This window comes from Talpa occidentalis, unplaced genomic scaffold, assembly GCF_014898055.3.
Source record: "Talpa occidentalis isolate TD23 unplaced genomic scaffold, MPIMG_talOcc4v2.1 talOcc4.7, whole genome shotgun sequence".
Taxonomy (NCBI): Eukaryota; Metazoa; Chordata; class Mammalia; order Eulipotyphla; family Talpidae; genus Talpa; species Talpa occidentalis.
The window spans coordinates 51,137,600-51,154,411 of NW_023605083.1; the positions used below are offsets into that span (position 1 = coordinate 51,137,600).

At 34.6% G+C, this 16,812-nt stretch overlaps 1 protein-coding gene across 1 annotated transcript in view; it reads right to left on the reverse strand.

The window, feature by feature from the left end:
* Nucleotides 1-16,812, reverse strand: part of AGTPBP1 (ATP/GTP binding carboxypeptidase 1) — a 121,162-nt gene that overhangs the window by 15,915 nt on the left and 88,435 nt on the right. The window contains 5 exon segments of the mRNA XM_054689824.1: nucleotides 7,914-8,090; nucleotides 10,231-10,362; nucleotides 11,333-11,462; nucleotides 12,707-12,887; nucleotides 13,971-14,124. Of these exon segments, the coding sequence (XP_054545799.1) occupies nucleotides 7,914-8,090; nucleotides 10,231-10,362; nucleotides 11,333-11,462; nucleotides 12,707-12,887; nucleotides 13,971-14,124 (774 nt within the window).

Genomic DNA, 16,812 nt, shown 5'->3' on the forward strand with positions numbered 1-16,812 from the left:
TTCTACAGTGTCTATTCTCATTCACAATATGTGCAACTTATTTTCAGCAATACACTGGAGAGAAAAAAAAAACTTTGAGGTTATATTACTCTTGGAGTTCACATGTAAAGTTATATTTTCACAAGCTCTTGCTTTCATTTCTTATAATCTACAACACTGGATGCCAATGTTGAAATATTATACTGCTAACTACCAGGTTTGAATTTGTATACTTGAACAATGGACTGTAAATTAAGACACTGCCTATGTAATTTTCAGATAAAAGTGAATCTCTAAAATAAAAGAAATCCTTCCACCACCAAGTTTCAGATGTGGATGACAGCAGACTTCAGTTAGAGAAGGCACTGTGAAAACAGTTTTTCAATGGCCAAACTGAAAACACCGGATAACTAAACACATAAACTGTAAAAACTGTTATCCTACACAAAGCACATGCCTTTATAATAAAAGGATTAATTGATTAGTTTATCCATTTCCCATCTATTCTATGAAATGTGACCTGATTTTATCAGATCATTTGTCTTCTTGATATAAAAACTTTAGAAAGGTTATGCCTGTTTCTGAATTAATTCATGGCAAATAAAAATAAAGAACAATCACAGTTTAAAATACAGTAACATAATAAATTTCTTGAGGGTGAAGAAAACTATTTCTCAAAATATTATTAGACACACACAACTTATTAGTTAACACAATTCTGAAAATTATATGTTGTGTTCAGGAGAGTGAGTAGCCGATGGAAGTATTTGGGATCACTGCACTTTCCATTCATTTTGCTGTGAATTCAAAACTGCTCTAAAAACAAAAGTTTATAGATCAAAAAAACTAAAGCATGTACATTCTACGATCAAAGAATTGTCTTTAGACATTAAAAAAAACACTTCGTTCAGGAAGACACGTCTCACTATAAAAGTTCTCAATGTAACAATGAAATCATGTAAAAGAGAAATAAGTATTTGTTATCCATCTTATTTTAAAAAGCTTTTTGGTAAGAATTTTTTATAAAACTGGTCTAATGTGCTTCAAAATATATTTTACCTATTTTGTAAAATGTGTATTTTTCATTGATCAAATTTATTAAAACACAAAAGGAACCCAAAAAATCCAATGAAAGTCTACCAGTAGAATCCAAATACAGTAAGAATGCACTACTGTTAGATGCCATACAGGAGACCTCAAGGGCGAAGCCAATCTCAACTCCCCTATCCACTCCTCACCCCAGCCTCAGGGGCTAGTTTCACAGACACTGATGCTTTAAGATGCCTTCTACAACAGGATTGCATAAAGCATCTCATTAAAAAGTAATTAACATCCTGTTTCCACATATCACATAGCCCAAGATTTTTTCCCCCAGGAGTCACCTATGGTCTCATGCAAAAATGATTCTCAAGCTTTTTCCCATCCCACAAACTTTGGAAAAGTTATCCACTGAAGCAATGACTACAGATTGGAGGCTGGAGTGGTGTTCATGCTACATTGTATTTCTCACCATCATCATGTCCTTGGTAGACAGACTAGAAGTTACTGGTTTTTTTGTTGTTGTTGTTTTTATTTTTATATTCCCCATATAATTGCAACTCCCTGATTTTGACCCCAATCCCTCCTTTTCCCGCCCCCCCCCCCCGTGTGTCTCTGGTTCATAGTTGTTTGTTGATTTTGATTTTTTTCTTTCTTATAGTTATTCTTTTTTCCTGGTCCCTTATTCAGGTTTTCTAGATTCCTACTATGAGTGAGACCATCCGGTATTTTTCTTTTTCTTTCTGGCTTATTTCGCTGAGCATGATCCCTTCCAGCTCCATCCATGTTGCTGCAAACTGCTTATGTTTATCTTTGAAGTTACTGTTTTAACAAGATTTGCGGAGAATTCAAAAGATATTATACTTTGGATGAATACCATATTATGGGCAATCTAAAATTCAGGTAAGAGTCAAATCAATGGCAATACTGGAATTTCATTAAGTTCTACTCTATTAGGCCACAAAGTTTGAATGTCAATTGCAGAATCTATAGAATTTGCCTCCATGTGTTACAGTCTGAAAACATCAATATTTAGGCTCTCCACTTTTGTAGAGCAATTGTAATACCTTTATATTTTTAATGCAAACCAATTAGAAGAGTTTATCTCTTTTCAATGTTAAAACCATCTTATCTTTATGTGAGGTATATGAAAATCACTATTAGATTAAGTTTCCTCTTTTTCCAACAGAGCACATGGAATAATTAGCGTGACACCTGAAAATCTTTCTGTGGGTAGGCAGGTTTGCTGTAATTTATGTAGGCATAGTTCATTGACCATTAATTACTAAAACATTAAAATTAAAGCTCACTTAACATTTTATAAGACTCTAATTTCAAAAGTAAAGTTTATTTTTTAACTTTTTTTTTTTTTTGCAAAGGAAGTCAGTAATTTTTTTTCTTTTTTTTAAACAGTGTTTGCTTCCCAATACCCCCTCAGGTTGAGTCCCCATAGAATTTCTTTCCCCAAGGCACCCGTGCACCATCGCCACAGTCTGCTGTGCTCTTCCCTCCCTCCCTTTGATCCCTCTCCCTTCTCCTCCACTGCAGTATGTCTCCGGTTTATAATTGTCTATTCTTGCTTTGTTGTGTTCAAAAGTAAAGTTTAAACTGAGGTTGTTTCCAATAAAAACCTATGGCACCAAAGAAAAACAGTCTTAGTAAAGAAAAATAATTTAGTGAAGAGACTGCATTTAAAAGTCTCTCTCTCTCTCTTTCTCTCTCTCTCTCTCTCCCCCCCCCCTCTCTCATACAAACACACACACACACACACATAAATCTAAATATTAAAACTTTGGCAATATCTAAGTGGGATGCTGCCAATTCATGAATCATTGAATAAAGCTAATTAGATCTCTAAATTTGTGAGTTTTGTTTTTAAATAGTTTGGTAGAGAGACAGAATCCAAAGCAAATTTCCAGGGCATTCAGTTACATGAGAAACATAGGGATGGTGCCCTCAAACTGAGGACAGCATGTAAGTTCCTCACAATTTGAGTTCAGCTCTTTGCCTCTAGCTCCTGATCTAACAGGCTTTTTTGCCCTGGGCTTAGAGTGAGTATGGCCTTTGCCCTTGGTTTAGGTCTGGTACCTTTCCTGTTTCTGGGTCAGTCCTATTTACTAGAGTCTGCTGGTTTAATTCACATTAGGAATTGTTGGAGATACCAACCGGGTTGGGTTGAGCCCAACTAGGTCCAAACTAAACTGAGAGGTCCAGGTTTAAGAGTGTATTTTTCCATAAAAAGGGAGGTTCCAAGTTCCTTGCCCCACCTACGGAAGGGTGGAGCTGAGTGGTAAGGAGACTTGTAGAGAGACTTGAGAGAAAAACTTGGAGGAGGGACAGGGAGCAGAGGGACATTGTGAAGAAGCCATGATTGCTTCTAGGCCTTGGACTTGCACTAGGGACATGGGGGACATGGAAGGAGACACTTGGAAAAGACATAGGTGAGACCCAAGGAGAAACTGACAATGGCAGCATTTATCTTGACTTGTACTTTGATTGTGCTTCCTTTCCTTCCAGACTTGTCTGGGGCCTTCTGCCTCTTTCCTATAGCTCCCCACCAGAAAGTGTCTTGGACATGTGCTAAGCTTTTGGGCCTTAGTAGCCCCACTTTGGGCCAACCATTAGCTGGCATTTACCCATGAGGGGATGAGTAACTTTGGGTGCTTCATTTGAAAACTATTATCCTTTCTTCTCTTCTATTGCATACTAATTCTATTAAAATTCTTTTTTATTGAAGGTCTGATGCACTATGTTTTGTCTTTATGTGGTAGATACAGAACCTATTTAGAACATGCAAGGTTTAAGAACTCCCACCCCTTAGTTTGCCCACTAACACAGGGCTAGCTAACTGGGTTAAACTAAGTTCAAGGTGGACTGGACTGAAGTCAAGGGTTAGCCAACAGAAGTCAGACAAAGTTAGAGATAGTCTGGGCTACATTTATGGTAAAGGTAAATATTCCAGATTGGACTAGGTCTGATTTAGTCAGCAGCTTTACTCTGGCTTCTGTGTGGGAACTGTAGAGAATTATAGTTCTCTGCTATTTGGAGTCCTTCCCCAGATTCCATGTTAGGAACTGTTGGTGGCCGTGGCAGTTCTCACTTTGCTTGGAATCAGTCTACAAACCCCATTTTCAGGAGTCTTTGATTCAGTCTATCCCCATTTCTTACTTGGTTACTTCTGGGTTTCACAGTTCCATTTTTCAGATATTGTTGGGGTACATGCACATAAGATAAAAGTAACTGCTAAGAAAATCTTGGAAACCAAAGAGTTGAGGTGGAGTTTAGGAATTAAGTTTAGGAATTAGTCTGGCTTTAATAAAAATCAAGGTTAGCTAACATTAATGGGATCCTGTATCTCTAAGGAGTTGAGTACTCCTATGTTGAAGAACTGTAATCCAGGAAATAGCAGTTATCTAGAAAAATGGCAAGATCTGGATGAAAATAACATAAAATTAGAGTGACCATTATGGGGAACACTCCATTAGGAAAAGCTTTATCTAAGAAGTGCACTTTGAAAGTAAGAGTTCCCATATTACTGAAAGATTCACAGCAAAAAGCTAATGAAAAATTAAAGACATAAAAATTACCTAAAACAGGATCGAACTGACAGGACTCCTACAAAGTTCCCTGTACTTTTTTCCTGAGTATTTACATTTTCGATTTCGAAGAGACTATATGATTGTAAAAATGAAGACTTTCAGGCCTCCCTGGTAGTGCAAGGGGTTAAGTATCACACTATGAAGCAATTCACAGCCTCTGCAGCACGAGTTGTATCCCTGGCTGGCCAGGGAGGGAGCAACCCACATGGTGCAGCAGACCTCTCCTGTCTCGCCCGCTGCTCCTGTCAGCAGTGTACTTCGGTCCGTCTGCCTGTTCTGTTCCCCCCTCTGTCTTTGGTGAATTCTCTCAACCCCCATGCCTCTGGCCTGTACCCCAGCTCGTATATGCATAAATAAATAAATCTTTAAAAAAAAAAAAAAAAGACTTCCAAATGGGCCCCTCCCAGGACTCAAGAATTCTCTAGTAAACTGCTATCAATAATCCCTTTAAACAGTCAAGGGAAAAATAAAATTAAAATTCTTAGAAAACCTTGCCAAAGTCCAGGAGAACTGGCAGGAGCAGCTCTTTGAAGCTGCTCTATGAAAATAACTCTCAGGTGGGGAGTTTCAATACATGGCTAGTCAGAAATTCGTGTAGAAATACTCACTGTTCCAGATAAGAGGTAAAGAAAAATATTTCAACATCCTTCATGAATGAATCCACAGACTTTTTCAGTGCTTTAGTGATGTAAATTTTCTGCCCCCACCTTCCTTAGAAACTAGGCCAATTTTTGAAATTCCAAATAGAGAAATTTTTTTCATCAGAAGAAAAAGGGAATTATCTGAAAAATGGGCTAATAAAAATTCTTAAATGTCCTCCCCAACTGTTAGTTTTAAGAGAGCTTTAATTTTTAATTCAATTGGCCCAAGATGTAAACACTTAATAGAAATTAAATTTTCCTTAAAAAAATCAATTTTTCATAAAACTGAGCTGAATGTACTTTTTAAAAGTTAGAATAGTTATTGGTAAATAAAAGTTAAGGCTGTTGGTTTAACAAAATAGGCAGTTTCAGAACTGATAAGACAAGCCATTTAATGTTACCTGAGTTTTTTAATCAAATGAGCTCATGTTATCTTTACTATTGCATAATTTTCCAGCTAGATTTAAATACATATAAATGGAAAAAAAACTTTCAGGCAAATGCTTTGGTGATAATTGAATTTATGGTCTTGAAATTAGTTTTCAAAGGTTTTTTTTTTTTTTTTTTCTGTTTGTTTTGTAATTTACACCCATACAGAATTTTCTAAGGCAAGTTAAATAATGGAAATTCACTGGACATCTAAATCACTTAAATCATTTTCAATTAAAATAAAATACTAAAACATTTAATACTTAACATAAGTGTATTTACTTTTGGCTTCTTATTACAAAGAAACTAAAGATATTTGTGACATTTGCCAATCTAATGAATGCTGGCATATCAGACAATATGCCATCATTTGCTTCTCAGTTTCCAGTAGGAATTGAGGTCTGTAAAGGTTAAGAATTCTAATTAATGTATGTAATTAAAGCTACTAGAAATAGTAAGAGAAAGAAAGAAATTTTTTTATAAAGTGAGGTTGGTTATTTAAATTAGAGAACAAAATGTGAGTACGAAAGAGAAGTTATAAGAGGTTTGCAGAAGCAGAATCTCAGCAAAGAAATCTTACGTGTCATAAAGTTGGAAAAGATTTTAAAAATTTGCTATAGGTTTTTAAGAATAAAATTTAATAGCAACAGTATATTTATATAAAACTAATGGTCTCAATTTTCTTTCATCTGTTAAATGGGCAATCTGTTATCCGCTCTGGATAAGATAGGAAAGGTTTTTTTCTTACCTTTAAAGCAAGGATGTTATTACATTATCAAAATAATTTCATGTGCTTTAATTTCATGTCATTTTAAAAGTTAAGCTTGTCTGTGTCCAAGTAAGCATCTAGATTTGTCTTTGAAATCTTTCATTATTCTTTGTTTACATGGATGATTAATCATTGTTTAATAATAAATCTGTGAATCCTTTGGGTCCAGTATCCAAAATCTTTTGATATTTTTGACAAACTTTCCAAGTCCAAATTCTAAATGAAGTCTTTTTGACCTTAAAATTGAGAATTTCCAGGGCCTCCCTGGTGGCACAGGCGGTAGAGCACAGTGCTGTGAAGCTGTCTGCAGCCTCTACAGTGCAGGTTCGATCCTGGCTGGCCAGGGAGCTACCCACATGGTGTGGCAGACCTCTCCTGTCTTGCCTGCTGCTCCCCTCAGTCAGTCTGCCTGTTCTGTTTCCCACTCTGTCTCTGGTGAGTCCTCTCCCCCTTCTGTACATCTGGCCTATACCCCGGTTCTTGTATAAATAAATAAATCTTTGAAAAAAAAAAAAAACTGAGAATTTCCAAACCCCTGGAACTTCCTATAAGATTTATTTTCTCTTTAGGAAGAGAGATATTAAAGTAATTAGGCTTATTCAATATGTTAAATTACATGAGGAACAGCTAAGTCTTCTTTACGTTGTATTTGTACAGGGATCAATTTAAGTGTTCTAGGAATTATATGAAATTCTAAAAGTCGTAGATGTCCTAGTATAATGTTACAACACCTCACTTTATCTTAAAATGTCACAGAACAATGATATTCTCATCAATTGCATTTAACGAACTCTCATCAGATCTTGGTCATCCTTAAGACTTTTGTCATTTGGAAATAGAGATTATTTTGGTAAAGGTGTTCCTATACCTTTCCTTTAATTTCCTTCAAGGAAATTCTGCATGATAAGAACCCTCTCACTCCCCAAAGGAAGGTGGGTTTGCCTAAAATAATCTTTTCTTTTGCTTATAACCATATCCTACCCTCTTTCTGTCTATAAATACCCTCCATTTTGTATAACCTTTTGCAGCATCTAGAGTAGATGCTATAGGATTCATGAAACATTTTAAAAAGCCAATGGTTCTCTTAAAAAAAACTTTATAAACAAATGTAATGCATATATCATTAAAAGCATAGATATACTTCTATTCAATAAATTAAAATAATAAAAGTTTTGTTTATAATGTACTACTTACACAATTCATTATAAATTACTCATCAACATATAAAAGTATACTACAAGGTTCTTCCTTAAAAATTATGAATATAAATACATTCAACCAAGATTTCATTAGGATCTTTGCTTTAGAGACATTAAGAAAAAAAAGCTGTTCTTAAATTGTATGAGACTCAATACCATTATTGCAAATCACATTAACTCAATATAATAGAAGGTTGTGGTATATAGAGAGGAAAAGTTTTCAAATATTTTTATGGTTGAAAGCCCTGAGATGTTTTACCTTATATTTTCCCTGATCGCAGCCACATAAAGTACTCTCCATGGTATAGCTTCTTTGTACTCCTATTTCCCTCCAAACTACAACACGTGCTGTGGATTCTTTAGACTTCTCCACTACAAAGCTACAGCTGCTCATGCAAAACGCAGGGGCAATATTACTCAGTATCTTAGGCAAAGTCTGCAAAAGAATATATATACAAAATAATATATCAAGAAGAGATTATGTACTTAAACCATTAGTTGTGTTGGAGAATATCAATTTGTACAATTTGTATGAAGAATAATCTGGCAATTTAATTAAATGAGCATCAACAAGGTACTACTGAATAAATGAATGTTATTACATCGTACAATAAGAGCAAAAATGCACAAAGAAAATCTTGTGTAAGTGCTACAAAGACAGATCTAGAGATGAGGACCTGGAAAGATGACCAAGAAACATGTGGAAAGACAAGCTGCGTATGGTGTAAACAGAAAAACAAAACTTTTTATACATATGTATGAACATTTACAAATGAATGTGCCTAGGAGCACGTCTCACAATACATATGGTATAAGTGATTCATTCATGATTGATGGAGAGAAAATTGAGTGTTTTCCATTGCTTTTAATAACTCTAACCACTTTAATTACTTAGGGAAGGGGAAGAAGAGCGGCAACACCAAAAAGTACATTGAAGCTCTGCCAAGGGGGGGTGTTACATGACTGAACCTCTTCTTTGGAAAATAACCTGAGGTGCTTATTAAGGCATAAATATAGAAGAAGAGACTGTGGTGGGATAAAAAGCACACAGGCGCATTACTGTTGGACTTTGAGCCTGCCTGACACTGAAGGCTTACCCTGACCCTGAAGAGAGCAAGCCTGTCTTAGACTCATTTGTAAAGTGTCAGTGATAATCCCTACCTTTATCACAGCACAGTGAGGCTCACACAACAAATTCATATGGAAGTACACTAACCGTGATAAGTACAATACAAACATAATAAGATATAATTGTTAAATTTTGTCTGTATATATAATAATCCATTCATTCAACAAATAATGATTTCATATCTACTAAGTATGGGGATGCTCCACAAGTCCAAATCTAAGTTTTTAGCAATGCGTTATAGCGCAACAAGAACACACACAGCCATAAAAGTGTGGGAAATTCTGGGAACTGTGGGGGTAAAAATCATCTCTCTCACTCTTGAGCATATAAAGAAACTTGGGATGAGAGAATTAGTGAAATGAATAAATCTGAGAACAAAGATATGTGACACCTTCATCTTTTTCAGAATACTCCTTTTGTCTTTGGTGAAGATATAACTTCCAGGATAAGGTTATTTGTAAGGTAAATTTTTTTCAAACGCTCATGGCTGAGAACACCTTTCTTAAACCTTCACATTTATTGACAGAGTGGAATACAGAGTTTATAAATTGGAAATCTACCTAAGAATTGCAAAGGCATTGCTCCACTAAGTTTTTGCTTCCAGTTCAGATTTCCATTGAAAAAACTGCTGCACTCTGACATGTAATCCTTTGTAGATGGACCTGAAAACTTGCACAAATTTCTCCTGAAAAAAGGCTACAGTTTTCCCATGCACCATTAATGATCTATTAGGCAGACATGTTGGTGGGGGCAAGGGTAGGGGGGGTGAGGTGAGGGAATAGTCTCAAACACAACAAACTCAGTAAATATAAGGAAATAAATCTAATAAAATTTATAAATTTCAGACCAAATGAAGAGACAGATTAGCAATGTTCATAGACAGTAATGCTACATATTATAACAGTCATAATTCTACCTTAATTTAAATTCAATGCAACTCCAAACTAAATTGCAATAGTTTATCCACAAACTGATCCTACAATTCATAACAATAAGCAAAAAAGAGCAAAAACAATTTTTAAAAGAATAAAAATGGAAAATCTGTGCTACCAAAATATCAATTCTTCTAAATCTACAATAATTAAAACAATGTCTTGTTCAGAGAAACAGAAGAATGACTACAACAATAGAGAACAACCAACATGGAAACATGGTATGTAACAGATGGCTTTACAAAACTGTCAGGGGAAGGATATACTGTTTAATAAATGGTGCTGAGACAACTTGTTACCCATGGAGGAAAATGAAATAAAATTAGATACCCACATCTCAATACCAAAATAAATTATGGATTGAAAATCTAAATGTGAAAAGCGAAACTTTTAGAAGAAATATCTTAAATGAAAAATGTGAAACAAAAAAAGGCAAAATGACAATATTTGCTAAATCTGAGTAGCTTATATGTTTAATTATTTACTATAGTTTTATGCAAGTTTGAAATAATTACCCTGTATCCCACATCTTCCACAACATCACATGAAGATGCGTTATCACTGGTATGCCATACTGTCTCTTTGATGCTGCAGCCATACATAAATACATTCTTCTTTCGGGAGTGGCCATGATAATCACAATAAACCTTAACAAAATAATATTTTTAAAAAATTTAAAACCTTTGAATGCATATGTTGTCACATAAATCTGGTTACTATCAAGCCTTGACCCTTTTATTAACTGAGCCACCATTTAACAACTAGAACTCTTAAAACTAACAATATCTATCTATAGAAAGGATCTATAATTAATTCTAGAATTTCTAAATCCTTTGCAGTCCTGCATAAAGCCACAAGTTCCACTCTTTCTTTTGTATTTACTATTCACCAATTAAAAAGTAATGTTATAGTTCAAATCTACAGCTGCAGTCATCACTGCCCCAAGGGTTGTTTAAACATTTACCCTAATTTAAAAGAACAGAAAATGCTTTCCTGAAAATCACTCTGGAAAAGGGCAAGGTATCAATTTAACTTTCAAGAGTATAATTTTTAAAATGAAAAATAAAAGGCAGACTCATGCCAATTTTGCCCCTCTGCAAAGTTTTCTTTCCTTACTAAAGAAAGATTAATTTAAATACTACTATAATAGGAATATTCTAAACAAAAGCTGCTGAAAACATAAACAACACATGTGCATATGGTGCTCTCCGATCAAAACCATATACTACTTTTCCCACATGTACTCAGAGGAGCTCAGAAATAAGCTACTACTAGTTTGAGAATTTGGAAGAATAGCATTATCTCAGTCTTCAAACAGTAAAATTAAATACCTGCAACTTAAAATCAGGGATCACCAATATTCATAAACAAAAAAAAAAAAAACAAAGGGATTATGAGAATCATAAAAATTAAACCTGATGAAATAAAAGTATGGGTATACTGCAGTAATCAGACATCATAATTAATACATAGGTGATTGATAAAAGAAAAAGACGTTTTAAAGAAATTGCTTTCGAAAGCATTAATATTGGGCTTTTAGAACCAGAAAATATATAAACTAGTAAATCATTAATTAACTTTTTAGATAATCAAAGTACAAACAAATATTCCACTTACCAAAGGTAATCGCTTTACAGCAGCCAAATACTGTAGCAGCCCTTTAGCATGGTAAATTGTAGGATGCAAATCTGGATTTGGACTTTGCCACTGTCTATTCAAATCCTCTCCACTTAAAGAACAGCGGTGACTACACATATATAGACACAAAAATAGAAATTGGTACAATAAACCATATTTATGACTTTTTATTCTATACCATTAAATATTTCAAATATGTCTACATGTTAGACTCAACCCAACATATTATATTCATTAAACACACCTTAAGCATTTGCCATGTGCAAGATCTTGTGTTACATGTATATAATTGTGTTAAGCTTTTGGATTTATAGATGAAAATTTTCAAGCTATAGAAAAAATTAATTCTTAATTCTGGATTTTTTCCTCCATACTTTATAAAGTTTCTTCATCATCATATTTTTCATTCTGACTATATAATTTTTGTCATTTGTTTATACTGCCTGCATTTTTATTATATTATAGTTATTATGTAAAAATGTTATCTGGGCCCTACTAAGAAAACTAAAAATATGAAAAGGATATGTTCTTGAAAAATATATTCAAATGCATTTTCATTTATTCATATGCATCAGTATTAAAAATAAGAGTGTGATAAGAGAAACAGAAACAGAATTCTAACTGATCAATGTTTCTGAATTAAAATGACATAAAAATCAATCTCATTTTAGTTCAATAAACATATTACTACTAAAAAGAAATTATCCTGTTTCTTTAAAAATCCAGTAATTTACTAAAATATGAGAAATATTCACATTACTTCCATGAGTAAATAAAATATGGTATGTTCAAATTTGGAGTTGCTCATGACAGCTCAATTGGATTCCATCTTTCAGAAATACTATAGAGACCTTGTCTAATTGCAGAATAAATAAACTGTATTGCTACCTCCACTTAGAAGTAGTCACCTTCCTGTTATTTCTAGTCTATAGAACTCCTGTTGTCAGAAACCATACCTCCTCAGATCGAGAAGAGATTAGCAGATGGAGCTAACATTCCACATCAGTGGAAAGAGATCCCAGAAGATTCTAAATCTACCTAACAGCATTTAAAAAAAAAAAAATGAAAGGACTATGAAAGGTATGTGTTAAAAATCTTTTTGTTATTCTAACGTGATTTTTCTAAAACAAGACATAAATTCAAATAATAAACACAGAATTTCCCCAATCATATTACTACTAGTATACAAAATACATTTTTTAATTTGTCTTAAATTCCCCACCAAAAACTTCTTTGTTCTAGAAAAATCACTAGATTTGTTTTCTGAATTACCCTAGACACTGTTATTTCAACATGTTTATACAGGACCACCACAATAATCTACAATATTTCTGTAACTATTGCTTAACTTACTTTCCATTGATGACACCATCTGGATTTAGCATAGGGACAATTTTAAAAATATAGGATTCTCGTAAGCTCTGAGCAGTAGGGTTATTACTCATGAGATACTCCAATGTTCCTTTCATTACCCAACTTGCATTAGTTTCTCCAGGATGTACCCGAGCAGATAAGAAAACGTAAGGGCGATTTCCTAAAGTACACATAAAATCTCAAATTAAAATGAACAGCTACTAAAAGTTTGTATGATGTTTGATTTAGGGCACTTAAGAAATATTTCTATTCAACTGTGAATTCTGATCAAAATCCATAGTGAAATTCAGTGTACCTACTAGGTACACTAGATCTTACAGAGGAAATAAATACAAAATCCATATAAATCATACTCTGAAGGAATTTATATTATAAGCATAACACAATAAATAGTAGTTGAATCACTTCTTTCTCAATTTCTAACATATTGTTTGATTCTATTATACCTTGGTTTTATAGAGAACAAGTAGTTAGGGAAGACTTAAATATAAAATTACTTCACATAACATCATGGAGATAAAAAAGGAAAAAAGCAATCTTATGCTTATAACCACTATGACAAAAACGGGGTGGGGTGTGTAGTGGTAGAGTGTCTCTGCGAAGAAATTTAAAAGGAAGCTATTTTTCACTATACATTTAGATATGAAAGTCTACAAAATAACCATTCAGTTCATCTGCTCATGTGTTGAAGCACAGCAAGCTCTTGCTCTTTCCTGAAAATACTTCACAGGAAAAATTAGAACAGTTTTGTTTATTAGTATATGTGCTGCCAAAGTGAGCACAACAGATTTTGGGTTTTTGTTTTTTTTTTAACTACCACAGCTGTACATTTGAGGCAACTTTTAAAATATAAACGGCAGGGAAAACAAGTAGGTATTCAGTGCTAGCATCACAAAATTGATAGGTTTCTGGACATTTTGCTTATAAATAAAATTAGCTATAAAAATTTTCATTGATATTACTACATGAACTCTTAAAATAATTTGCTATGTTATATTTGGGTATGATTTCTAAGGATAAGAACTCCAGATTATCAGTAACAAAAATGACCTTAGAGGTCATCTCATTCAGTCCTCTCATTATCAAAATGAGGAAACTAAGGAGAGAAGTAGGATCAGGGCTAGGCAAAACTAGAACCAAAGACTTCTGATGCCTATTCTTAGTAGTATTTCCTTTACAAAATATATATGAAGCAAAGAAAAATAAGAAAAATGGTAATTTTGAGTGCAGAAGACAGACTTACTGAATTGACAGATATGTTCATAATAATTAGATTCTGGCATTGCTGTAATAGTCACCAAGGGACAGCTGTTTCCAGACAGGGTTTCACATAACACATCTTTTCGAAAATAGATTTGCTGAGGATTGTGTGCGGATTCCAATTTTTGAAGATGCATCTTGATAAAAATTTAAAAGCAAAGTATGCAAATAAATCATGTAAAACTCCCTATGACAAATAGAAATAAAAGCATCCACATCTCCACCTAACTAGAAATAAATCAGATTCCTAATCTCTTTTCCAAAACCCTCAAAACCAGATTTAGTTCAAATGTCGGTATTTGGGAAACTTGAAAAAGGGGAAAGATGCATGCCTATACCATTAATTGTGTGACAGTGCCAGTAGGGTCAGCAGTAGCAACCTCTAATAAGCACATTATTATCTGCAACAAAACACATGAAGATCACTCTAAGTGCAATCAATATGCTAAAAAAGCTCACATCAATTCAGGTCAGGATTTGCTGCTAAATGGAGTATGAAAAAGCTTTTGGTTTTCAAAGACTGCTGAATTTAGAACTGTGAGTAACTGCTGACCTGCAACAATGTTCTAAAATATGCAGAATGAAAATCAGGCAGCACAGATTTTTAAAACAACTTTTCCTGATTTTAAGATTAATACAAATTTATTGTACAGTGTCTGGAAAACACAGAAGATACAAAGAAAAAAATTAAAACACCCATAACTGTATCACCTAGATTAATACTAACAAATGTCAACATATATGAACAAAATTATAGTTACATCTACGACTCTATAACTTGCTTTCATCAATTAATTGTTTACACACACACATATTCATAACTATAAATACTATCCCAAATCATTAAATGTTAAATGTGACTTTTGAAAATACAAGTTTTAATGATTTTTAATATATGATTATACCAGAAATAAGCCTTTCAATCCCTCATCTTAAGATAAACTTCATTGGTTCCCAAACATTTGCTTATATTCATTCACAAAATCACTATTTACTGTGTGGTCAAACAGTAACCACTGTGTTGCTAAAAAACTGTACCAGGTTTGGGGGATATAAAAAGGACTAAATGGATACTAGCCTAGGGAAAACACAGAGTACTCTGAGAGGTGATAATAAGGGGAGGGGAGCCTAGCTGAGTCTGGGGAGTAGGAAGACATCTTATCCATAAAATATTTAAATTGAGATCCAAAGGATCAGTGATGAGGACAGAGAAGAATGGTGCAGGCACACAAGAAGACAATGAATTCAATGAAGGAAATCTCCAACAACTGAAAAAAATTCATTATAGCTAGACCAGAAAGAAGAGGGTGAGACATAGAGAACTTGATCCAGAGCTGAGAGCCTGGTAGACTAGTTGTTCCCAAAACATAGCATATGTGCCATTAGTGATTGAGATAAATAAATGACACATGAATAACCTTTTTAAAAATTTAATAGGTATTTTACTGTGAATTAGAGAAACATCTACCACATTAAAGCTATAATTCCGTGGATATTAAGATAAGGATAAACAGTAAAGAACAATTTTTTTAAAGATTTTTTTTTTATTTATACAATAGCTGGGGCACAGGCCAGAGGCGCAGGTGGGTGAGAGGATTCACCAGAGACACAGTGGAGGGCAGAACAGGCAAATGGACCAAAAGCACTGCTGAGGGGAACAGCGGGTGCGACAGGAGAGGTCTGCCACATCATGTGGGAATCTCCCAGGCCGGCTGGGAATTGAACCCACACTGCAGAGGCTGCAGACAGCTTCACAGCACTGTGCTCAACCTGCTGTGCCACCCAAGAATAAATTTTATTTCAAGTCTAATTAAAGATAAATTTAAGTAAATAATAGTTCAAACAGTATGCAGAAGTGGTAGACATTGTGAAAAATAGTAGATGAATGAACCATGGTAAGAATTTCAGACTTCACATAAATGGCAAGAAAAATTACTACAGAGTTTTAGGCAAGTTATTTATAGGTTAGATTTGCCACCAAAGAATCCTCCTGTGGAAAAGACTGCTGAAGAAGAAAGAGGAATAAAAGTGAATTGGACTACACCAGTTAGAAATAGGTTGACAGAAGTCCAGGTGAGAAACAATGGTGATGCCATTGGTAGATTTGGTAGTGGTTGTGGTGTTAGGGGGAAAGGATGTCCATACAGGCTTTGTGGACTCCATCCCCACCACACTGGGAACTACAAACCCCATGATCACCAAAGGGAAGGTTGCAAGGACCTGAGGGCCGAGTTAAGCAACTAGGCTCTTGGTTTGGGTATTTAACTGGCAATGTGGCAGGCCGGGGGTGGGGGTGAGGGGTTGGGGGGTGGGGGTGAGGGGTTGGGGGGGTGGTCGTGGCTTGGCCACAAGGCATGCTAGGTTTTTTGCCTGATCTGGGGATCATTGGGATTACAGGTCAGCGGAACGGGTAGGACGCATTTACAAACTTATGTTCCTCTTTTTCTCCCTGAGTTATTCATTTCCCATTTCCCCTTCCCTTGTAAATAAACCTTTTATCAACCTTTGTGTATGTCTGCAGTTTAGCATTAATAAGTCCCCTTTAAGCACGTGGGTGAGGACCCACAGTCAGGGAACCCCATTTTATATCGGGGTTTGCCCTGTAATAGTGGGATTGGAAGAAAGCAGGGAAATTCAAGATATATTAAAAAGTTAACATTGGTAAAGAATAATGAGCAACCATGTAAATTCTAATGCCATGTTATTCAGCACAGAAAAATACCTGATTGCACCTTTATTGTACGTTGTGACCTTTATTAAAATAAAGTGCCTCATTTGGTGCTATTAGTCTGGATACCTCTTCCGTTCTATAAATTACATTTTTC